This window comes from Camellia sinensis, chromosome 4 (genome assembly GCF_055761805.1).
Source record: "Camellia sinensis isolate YWXY chromosome 4, ASM5576180v1, whole genome shotgun sequence".
In the NCBI taxonomy this organism is placed as follows: domain Eukaryota; kingdom Viridiplantae; phylum Streptophyta; class Magnoliopsida; order Ericales; family Theaceae; genus Camellia; species Camellia sinensis.
Genome location: NC_138964.1, coordinates 124,323,162 through 124,334,717, shown reverse-complemented (window position 1 = coordinate 124,334,717; position 11,556 = coordinate 124,323,162). Strand labels below are relative to the sequence as shown.

General features: G+C 36.8%; 1 protein-coding gene and 1 long non-coding RNA gene across 2 annotated transcripts; one reads left to right on the top strand and one right to left on the bottom strand.

Moving 5' to 3' along the window:
* Window positions 1-6,117: 6,117 nt before the first annotated feature.
* LOC145824023 (uncharacterized) lies at window positions 6,118-6,567 on the top strand. The gene has a single exon (XM_082923605.1). The coding sequence runs from the start codon at window positions 6,118-6,120 to the stop codon at window positions 6,565-6,567; it is 450 nt and encodes a 149-aa protein (XP_082779731.1).
* A 1,314-nt stretch (window positions 6,568-7,881) lies between these two features.
* LOC145823422 (uncharacterized) lies at window positions 7,882-8,517 on the bottom strand. Its single transcript, XR_014365710.1, has 3 exons — window positions 8,438-8,517; window positions 8,207-8,334; window positions 7,882-8,115 (listed from the first exon to the last, which is right to left on the bottom strand). It is a non-coding gene; the product is annotated as an uncharacterized LOC145823422 (long non-coding RNA).
* Window positions 8,518-11,556: the final 3,039 nt, after the last annotated feature.

The window sequence follows — 11,556 nt, the reverse complement described above, 5'->3', positions numbered from 1 at the left end:
ACTTGTAAAAAATCAAATTAATCGGATATTTAAAGACCCTTCATCAACTCACATTTGTATTTAGTTGAATACTTATATATTTATTTTTTATATATACAAATTCATGTTATGAATGGTCTATTAATATTCGATCAACTTAATTTTTTACAAATATATTTAACTTAATGTTCTTTAAAAATTGAACAATTTAAATAATGAAAATAAAATTCAAAATAATTTTCATATGCTGCATATAGTTATTGTTGTGCAAGTCATATATCAGTGACCCTGATCCCCGAAACTGCATGGTGGCAGTGATCTTTACACGTGCGTCACGATTTTTGATGTTATGGATCAGTATACTTCCGCCATGGGGGTCTTGTCTTTGGTTTGTGTGGGGTTATTGAAAGAAAAATGAGTGGAGCACTAATTAGTGTTATCATTAATGATGTGATAGTGGGTCTTATCATGAATGATTTGATGTTTTGGTCTTAGTGTTGTATTTTTTTTTTTATTGAGTGTCATGTCATTAATGATTTTTTTAGAATTTTAAAATTAATGATCTCTATCATTGTTGTTATTGAAAAGATAAGTGTTGTAGCTTTTGGTGGAATAAAAGAGCGTGGATTGATGAAAAGAATAGTGATTTGGGTTGAAAAGTAGACTGTGGTTTGTTGAAAATAGGAGTACAGCATGCGTGTTTTTTTTCTTTTGAACGAAAAAGGAAAGGGTTCTAAAGTGTCATTACGGCCCGTGAGCCCTAACCTTGGGATAACTGGTTGCCAGTGCTGCATGCGTGTTGAAAATAAGATTTTTGTTTGTTGAAAATAGGGGTGCAGGAGCAGCATTGGTCTTTTTGTTTTAGGTTGTGTAGGTTGATTTTGTAGAGATTTATGTATTTTATTTTTTTCAGTTAAGTCTTTAATTTTTTTTATTTTATTTTTTGACATGTCATCTTTTTGTATTTTTAATTTTATATTGTTAATAAAAAATTTCTTTGCTTATAAAAAAAATAAAATAAAAGGCATTTGTTGATATTTTTTGAATAATTTTTAAATAAAAATTTATAATTTATAATATTATTGATAATGCACATTCATGAATTCTCCCAAAAAAAATATGCAAAATAATTTTGCTAGAATAAAAATTTGCGATTATTATGATATGTCACATAATTAATTAGAACGCCTTTGAGAATTGAAATTATTAAGATTATAGAGATTTTGTACCTGATTCCCTTTGAGAGAACTGTTTATGATTTGAATTTGTAATTTTTTATGCATTAGTGTGAATAATTCTTACGATCTTATTAGTATAAGTGTAAATCCTACCTTTCAGTCAACCCACCTTAAGTACTTTTTCTTATAATAAAATACTTAGATATTATCGTATAAAAATATTATAATAAATTATAATCGAACACAGCTTAAAGTATAATTAAAGATCCACCACTTTAGACTTAACAAAAAATATAAGAAATTAGTAAAGATCTTTTCGATTAATAACCAAAATAATACACCATGAGTTATAATCAAATCATAATTTGCATATTATAATATTTTTCGATATTTTTATTTTTTTCGGAAAAAAATATTTTGACATAAGTAGAATTCATGATTTTTGGTAAATTTGATTAACATAAATGAAGATTTTGATTTCAGTTTGAGAATACATTTTTTTTTTTTGAAAGAAATTATTTTTGTGAGTATTTAATATGGGTTCACACACAGTAATAGAAATTTTCATCAATTATTAACAAATTTGTTTATATTTAACTTTCAATTATTAAAATTTTCTACACAAAGTATTAATATTCAAAATTATTTTTTTATTTTAAAAATAAATTTTTATATATCACACGGGTCACCTACTGCTGGATATGAGATACCGCGTGTTGTACCTATGAAGAGAAGTGATTATGAAGGGAGACGTAGACTTTCCAATATGTATAACATGTTCAAACCTGTGTTTCTTTACATGAGAAATGCATTTCTAATTAATTAGGTAGATATGGTGTAGACGCTTAGGATCTATGGAAGTTCGTCATTTTACTTTTATATATAAAAGACTCACTACCTTACCTCCCCATCCTCAATTAAGGGTTATTTAGGTTGTCCTAAATAAGTGTATTTTTTGTCTTTTTAGATTAAAAAATTGAAAAGAAAAATATGGATGTTTAGGTTAACTTTTTGACTTTTTATGAAAAAATATGTATTAAAAAATTGAGATTTTTATTGATAAATCCATTCTAGAGTTGTTATAACCCATTAGGTCCACAAAAGAATATGATAACCTGATTAGTCCCATAAACTTTTCTTTTTATTCCATAAGGTCCATTTTCCTAATTTAACATATTTTAGTGGACTATTTTGCCCCCATATATATATATGTATGTGTACAGTGTTATACGCATTTACATATTATGTGCCTGTTTACGTGGCTGTTTCCTCGGTGATTCAGTTTGGCAGTTTCCATTTTACGTTTCTCTTCATCAATCCAATTCCAAGAGATACGTTTATGTTTTGCATACTCGTTCGAAGGATTGGTGGTGCTAGGGTTTCATTGTTGGTGTTCTAGTCTGGTTCTGGTTCTGTGGTTTGCGACTGAAGATGACGAAGAGGTAGCTGTTCGGCTGTCACATTTTCCGAGCTTTAAGTAGTTCGAATCAGTTGTGTTCGACTTTCTGGAGGATTGTAGGATTGCAGGATTGCATGGTTGAGGTTAGTATCAATTTGATTGTGAATAAATGTTCAGTTCATTTGTATGATGAAGCAGATGCTCTGTTTTTGGATTGATGTGAATTGGATGCGCTGGCTTTTCAATTATATGCTTCTTACGTCGTCCTGTGGAGGGGAGTACATTCATATTATGTGAAGAACAGTGTTAGTTCTCATTTTAGTTAGTTGTATGCGTCATGAGGATCTGTGTATATGATTTGATTATCAGTATATATGGCAATGTGAATGTTGACATTTTGCTAATGTGGATTATGTGAAGAATGTGGATGTTCTCATTTTAAATTGATGTTTACTTAATGAGGCTCTGTGTGTGTGATATAATTCAGAGTGTATGTTTCAATGTAAATGTTCAGATTTTGTTAATATTATGTGAAGTTTGTTGGTGTTCTCATTTTTACTTTGATGTTTGCAATTTTGGCATCTTGTTAATATAAATGTGAATGTTCACATCTTTGTATGTGTGAATTATAGATTTAGCACCTGAACTGTACACGTAGTAATTTTTGATTATTTGCACAATGTGATTTTTGATGTCGATTTTGATTAAATGTGTAGTTCTCATTTTACTTGGACGCATGCGTAATGAGGATCTCTGTAGATGATTTGATTATCAGTATATAAGTCAATGTGGATGTTAACAATTTGTTAATGTGGATTATGTGAAGAATGTGGATGTTCTCATTTGAAATTGATGTTTGCTGAATGAGGCTCTGTGTGTCATATAATTTAGAGTGTCTGTTTCAATGTAAATGTTCACATCGCGCGAATATGATGTGAAGATTGTTGATTTTGTCATTTTACTTTGATGTTTCCTTAATGTTGACATGTTGTTAACAACAATGTGAATGTTCACATCTTCGTATTCTGAAGCATGGATTTAGCACTTCGGCTGTACGCGTTCTCATCCATTTTCTGCACAAAGTGAATTTTCATATTGATTTATATTAATGTTCATTGCTGTCGTTTTTGTGTTTTTATAGGAGATGGATACCTTTATGCTGTTGGTGTGTACATATGGTTGCAGTACAACTGTAATAAATGTTGCCCGCGCAATGTGTTATTCTCGTTTGGTGGAGTGTTTGTGTGAGAAATGGGATGAGTTGTCTGCTGGTTCTATTTCACTGTTCTGTAAACTACCTGGGATTAGGAAGTGTGATTTGGACAATGAGGAAGAATTTCAGAACATGTTACTGCTTGCTAAATCAATGGGGGTACAACATGTAGAAGTTGTGGTTGAGTTGAAAAGTGGTATTGTTCAGTCGACTAGTTTGGGATTGGTGCGAGTGGGGGTTGAGGAAGAAATTGATGCATTACGAAGATTTTGCCACCATAACGAGAAGGTGTTGTTGTCAGCCTCTTGGGCAAATGGTATTACGCATGTGGGACAACGGTTTGTTGGAGGTGCACAAGAATTTCGTGACGTTTTATGTAAGTACGCCATCCAATGTGGGTTTCAGTTTACATATGTGAAGAACGAGACAACAAGAGTTACTGCTGTGTGTGCGATGCGGGAGGAGAGGGGCTGCTTGTGGGCTATACATTGTAGAGCACAACGAGCAAATGATTTTTTCTACATCAAGAGTTTTAGTGATGTGCATACGTGTGGTACGGATGTCCGAACATCGAAGAATCCACGAGTTAGTTCGGATTTGGTGTCGAGTACCATATCTGAAATTGTGAGGGACAAGCCGTTCACTCGGCCGTGTGATGTTGTTACTATTTTGAAGAGGGATTATGGGCTAGATGTGAGTTACCACGTCGTATGGTTGGCTGTGGAGAAAGCAAAGGCTAGTATTCATGGAGATCACTCATTATCGTTTGACCAGCTGCGGTGGTATTCGGATGCGGTGATGCGGTACAATCCGGGGAGTTATGTCAATATTGACTATGATGCGAGTAGTCAACAGTTTCGTCGTTTCTTTGTGTCACTCGCTGCGTGTATTTCTGGGTTCAATTCTTGTCGGCCTTTATTATTCTTGGATGGAACATTCCTCAAAGGAAAGTACAAAGGTCAGCTACTGGCGGCAACGGCAAAAGACGGAAACAATGGTTAGTAATTTTTTTACCTCTATATTCATGTCAATATTCACATTGACATGCATAGTATGGACAAATGAGTGATGGAGAAATTATAAGCACTGTGAACATTGACATTAGTATGCACTGATGTGAATGTTCACATCTGTGTCTGCTGATGCCTGTAATGTGAACATTCACATTATTTTACATTGATCCATTCACAGTATTGTACATCTGTGCCTGCTAATGATAGTTATGTGAACATTCACATTCACATCAGTGTATACTACTGTCAGTTGATCTGTTAATGAGCATTACTGTGATTGGTCATATTATCAGTTGCTGAACAATCAAAAATGAATTATTGATGGGCGTTAATGTGAATGTTCACATTATCAATTGCTGAATTATTGATGGGTGTTGTGTTGTAGGTCTGTTTCCTATTGCATTTGCGGTTGTTGATTCGGAGACCACGGCGAATTGATCGTGGTTCTTGCATGAACTTGGGAAGGTTGTTGATGGTAACCGGCAGATTACTTTTATTTCGGATCGTAATCTTGGCCTGTTAGAAGCTATGCCGAAGGTGTTCCCATCGGCTCATCACGGTTATTGCTTACAACACTTGAAGAGCAATTTAAGAGATCGGATGAAAGGAATTGATAATGGCTTCAGGGATCACCTAGTAAGTAGTTTGGGTGATTGTGCTTATGAGCCAACTGTGGTAGGGTTCCATGAAAAGCTTGCAAAATTAAAAGAGGAGGGTAAACAACGAGCACATGATTTCTTCAAGGACTTGGCACCTGAGCACTGGGCAAATTCATACTTCAGGTAATAACAGTTTCATAAAGTGTTCCATTGGGCAAGCCAAAATGGTAGCGATGTGAATTATCAGTTACGATTTGTAAAATCTTCCAATTGTGTTTCACGTTCAATGTCAGCGATGTGAATGTTCACATCTGATAGCAATGACTCATTTGAATGATGTGAATGTTCAAACAAGTTGTCATATTTTGCTGTTGTTAACATTCACATCATTCTGTCATTTAAGTTGATATTAGTGTTCACATCTGTGCATCGTGTAAGTTGATGTTAATGTCCACTGCGATTGGTGTTAATGTTCACATCAGTCAACGTGAGTGTTCAAACCTGTTAACTTTCGGGGTGTAAAATGTTTGTGATATTGTGCAGGGGCATGCGTTATGGGGAGATGACTTCCAATGCGGCGGAGTCATTTAATAACTGGATTAAAGAAGCGCGTAATCTTCCTATCACTCAAATGGTGGACACAATTCGTACTCAGTTGATGCGGCAAATGTCTGCACGGCGTGACCAAGCAAACAAATGGAATGAGCTTATTTGTCCTATATTTGAAGCAAGGCTTATGGATTCGTTCAATCACAGCAGGTCTTGGCAAGTTAGCAAAGCCAATGAGAATGTGTTTGAAGTTCATTCGATACCATCTGTCACTGTTGATGTTGCGAGGCGTACATGTTCGTGCTTCAAATGGCAAATTAACGGATTCCCATGTGACCATGCTGTTGTTGCCATTCAGAAGAGCCGCTACAATCTCAATGATTGTGTGGAACATTACTTTCATGTACAGACATATCGTGGAGCGTATTCGGGTGCCATATTCCCTATACCATCGGTGGAGAAGCCGTCTTTTGATCCCATGGACTTCACTATATACCCGCCAACTGTGAAAAGACCACCCGGAAGGCCGAAAAAGAATAGGATCCCATCAAGGGGTGAGAAACTTAAGCAAATAAGGTGCGGGAGATGTGATAAGCTGGGGAGCCATAATCGGAAGTCATGCAAGGAGCCGATATAGGATGTACATTTTTCATTTTAACGTTGTGTTTTACATTGGATTCTTATATTCATTTGTGCCTTTTCATTTTCTTTTTCTGTACGAAACTGATTTTTTGTTAAAGTTGTAATGATAAATACATGATGTGGACATTCACACTTACGTAAACAAATCATATTATGTGAAAACTTGCACATGGGTTGGACGTTTTTACCTTATTGTTGTCAATGTTGACATGAATACAAGATGTGATGTGAACTTTCACATTCATGAATATTGACATGGTGTGAACATGTACAACTGTTATGAATGTAAAGAAATGTGAATATTCACACCTGTTCATGTTACCCGTAATGATGTCATGCAAACAATGTGTACATTCCTGCACAAGGTATGTGTGTTATATTGAAAAGTAGTTCCACAAATCGCATCAAATATGCTCATCAAAACACGGCATTATGAATATCATAAGTGATTATGAACATTCACATCAGTGTTGAAACTGTGAACAGTCATAGCTGTAAACGTTAGTGCATATGAATATCGTAAGTGAATGTAAACATTAGTGCATATGCATTTGAATATCATAAGTGAATGCTCATCACAACACGGCATTATGAATATCGTACGTGAGTGTGAACATTCACATCAGTGTTTACAATTGCTATGAGCAACCACAAATGTGAATGTTCACACATGTGTATGTGATCCATACTGATGTCATGTAGACCAAGTGTACATTCCTGCACAAGGTATGTGTGTTACATTGAAAACTGGTTCCACAAATCGCATCAAATATGCTCATCAAAACACGTCATTATGAATATCATAAGTGATTATGAACATTCACATCAGTGTTGAAACTGTGAACAGTCATAGCTGTAAACATTAGTGCATATGAATATCGTAAGTGAATGTAAACATTAGTGCATATGCATTTGAATATCATAAGTGAATGCTCATCACAACACGGCATTATGAATATCGTACGTGAGTGTGAACATTCACATCAGTGTTTACAATTGCTATGAGCAACCACAAATGTGAATGTTCACACATGTGTATGTGATCTATACTGATGTCACGTAGACCAAGTGTACATTCCTGCACAAGGTATGTGTACTAAACAACAGTCAGGTTCAAACACTTGCAGAAATTTTTCTCACAACAACACATCAGTATGCATATCATACGTGACTGTGAACATTCACATTAGTGGTACAATTGTGGACATTCACATATGTAAAACATAACAACACCAAAAGTAGTTCAAAATTCGCAGCTGCCTTTTCCCTATTAACAGATGTTGTATCACTGTTTTACAATCAGTTGCTGTGTCAAAATATCAACGCTTTCCATATTAACATTCAAATCGACTGTTGGTTAGTTCGTAGGTGGACACCCCCCACCTATAGGTTTTAAGGAAGCTCTGATTTCTTATGATTCAAAAAACTATGCACTAACAAATCTCGTAGTCCACACCATTCTGCACTACTGAGGCTGCCCACAATTTCTTCATGATATACGTGCGCCCGCATGATGTAACATACTGCAGGTCCGCAGTCCACTCTGTAAATGTGAAATGGTTTTGATTAGCAGTTGACAGGAATATTTGCATAATGGTTGTGGAGGATTTGAAAAAAAATTTAGTGAGGCTTACGAGTCGTCGCCTTGTTGAGGACAGACATCAACACTTTTGGTTGGTTGTGCTGGATTTTGGCCTGCTAACTTAGTGTGTAGCGGTGATGACTCGCCAATAACGGTCACAACATGCTCAATGTAGTTCCTCTGTGTATGGAATTTCACATTAGGGACCAACAAACATATGTGTGTGTACAGTCATTTAATGCACGAGAACAAGTCATGTTTGTGTTGAAAAATAGCCACTTACAATTTCCTGTGCTTGGTCGATATGCGGGTCATGTATGCCTGGTCTTGGGCGCAACGAGTTGTAATGCTTCCACAAATTTTTTTTAGCATCATACACAACTATCGTCCAGTGGTACTCATGATGCAATGGGAATAGTAGGTATCTCTCTCCTTGGTAGTTTCTGACATGTGCGTCAATGTGTTTACTCCTTTTGCGAGGATGGTACTCTCGTATCACTTTCTGTACACATTTGACAAATAATTAATGGACTGTGAAGTTTCACAGTCACATTACAAGTAAAGGAATGATGGATTTTACCAAACACATGCTCGTGAAGATCAATGAGGCTTCATCTGAAGTTGGGTTGACCACCTCTTGTTGTTCATGCAACAGTTCAGCATATGCATCTATGAGCTGCACAAACATGGGGTCATATTATGAATATCGTACGTGAGTGTGAACATTCACATCAGTGTTTACAATTGCTATGAGCAACCACAAATGTAAATGTTCACACATGTGATACAACATCAGTGTGTGTGTGGCTGTGTGTGCATATGCATGAAGACTGAATTATATTTGTAATGGCATACATTGCTGTGTATTGATTCCTCCTTGATAAGGTTGACAATGTCATCAAAATACACATGTGTAGCCTTCGAATCTCCTTTCCACACCAGCAGCCTGTGCATTATTAACAAACCAATGTAAATATTCACATTGCATATATCTCAACAACCCAAAAAAACTGAACACAGTTAGGAATATAGACTACTACGGAATGTGAATGTTAACATTGGATGTTTGCACAGTCACTTACTCATCGCCTCCATTTTTTTGTAAAGCTTGGACCTTTTGTTTGTCATGTTTGGACATCTTGGCCCAGACTTTGAACTTCTTGGTGAAGGATAATTTTTTTGGCTGCTTCGCTGCTGGGTGTTCCTCCTCATCTTCAACCATTTCGACTGGATGGGGCTGCTTTTGGCCAGGTAAGTCTGGGTATTGGAAGTCAGGCAGGCGATGTTCTTTGCGATCTTTTTCCTTTATACGCTTGACCCTAGAAGGTGGGCTGATATTGTGTTGCATTGGGCTAGGGGGTTGCCTTTCTGACATAGCTTGTGTGACAATGTGGACTGACTGGTCATCGTAAAGATCCTGAAGAATTGTTTTATCGCATTCTAAGTCGATGACCAGCTACGTTAAGCGTTTGATTTCTTGATCCTTCTGCTCCATGGACTTCTTCATTTCGATATTCACGTTGGGCGGGCTGGACTGGTTAAACAATCTATGTTCAAGATCAGCTATGACTCTTGCCCTCAACTCCCATGAAAATTGAAGGTGTTTGTACTTTGCTTCCCATTGCCTGATGACGCCCCAAGCCTTCCGATTTTCTTGGATAAGGACATCAATGATATCAGGTTGGTTTGTGTCTGGTATTACAATAGCTCTGTCATAATGTTGGCTGCTAAATGGAATGTGAATGTCCTCATCACTGTCCTTCAGGTCTACCCCATCCCCAGAAAAGTGGGAGCTGCTGCCACTGTGTTGTTCTCCCTTGATGTCAGAAATGTTGGGACATTTTCTGCCTGGTTCATAAATTTCAGGCTCCACCTTCAATGTTTTACGCTTGAACTTCTGTAATTCTGTTGGGATTGCAAAGAGTTCACCGGCATTAACCTGGAAATGAAAAAATTATGTTAATTAACGCATATATTTGGGTGGTGTTATAATGTGAATGTTTGGATCACTAGTTGAAGGCCCTACCTCATTAAAACCCAAATCTGCTAAGGAGATGGTTTTCATCTTCTTCTGCAAAGCAGTCAGATCCCACTTCACACAGCGAGGAAAAGCATTGGGTCTGTGAGGTTGGAGGATGGTTGTGTGCTCACACAACCAGTACTTCAATAAAACAAGAAACACATATTGTTATTTAGCATTTGCAGAGTAATGGCAACCTATGTGAACATTAATCACAGTGGCATTGTTGTGAACATCCCAGTAGTACATTATCATTGAATGTGAACATTCACATCTGCGAATCGTGAACGATGTGGCACTGCTGTGAACATTCACAGAGTTATGTTATGAGTCAATGTGATCAGTGACATTAACTACTTCAGATGTGAACATTCACAGTAGTGAAAACATAATTGCCTACAGAGCAGTGTGGTAAACATTCAGAGTGGTACATTGTCATTGAATGTGAACATTCACACTGTTCACATTTGAATCACTGATGTGAATGATGACAGAAACATAAGTGCTTTGGCACTGTTGTGAACATGCACAGTAGTATGTTATGAGTGGATGTGATCGGTCACATCAGTTGGTCAGATGTGAACATTCACATATGTGAAATACAATTGCATATGGACATTCACATCAGAGGTGCAGATGCCAATGTTGACAGTTGGCTTAGATGAAAAACACTGGAGGACATTTCAATCTTATTATTGGAAAACATGGGTACTTACCATCAATAACATGACACAGCCGGTGACTTTTGCTGGATTTTTGTCATTTTGGGAAATAGACGATGTCAACATTGTCCTAATTTGCTTGGCCCAATCATATTGTTGCATGCTTTCCAGTGGGACCATATGTGCGTAGTAGCCCCATCCTATTGTCTCTCCGCTTGTTGAGAAAAAAAGCTTCTGGCAAGCATACATGCACACTAGTCGGGCAACTTCTTCGTTGTCATCTTTCTTTTTTCCTTTCAATGCCTCGGTCAAAAGGGTTTGTATCCATTTTGAAGTCAACCGGCTTACGTTTTTGCATCTTCTGTTTACAATGCCAGTCTTTGGTTTCGCACCGTATGTTATGTCCATTGGCTTGCTGCCACAGTCCACACCGAAAATCAGCTTGATGTCGCTGTTGTGTATTTTCATCTTCTTCTGCCCAATGTAGAAGGCATCTTCTGAAGCTTGGTACATTTGTAGTACATGCACAACAACATCATCATACTTCATGCATTTATCCAGGTCGATTTGATTGTTTCTCAATGCATCAAACAAATTCCAAAAAGGGGTTTGCCGAAGGCAGCGAAGCTGTGCTTCTGTGAACTTGGTGGTTTTCATTAATTTGACCAGTCCTGTCATATTAGATCTGTAGTTCACATGGCGCTTGTCGACATTGGTGCA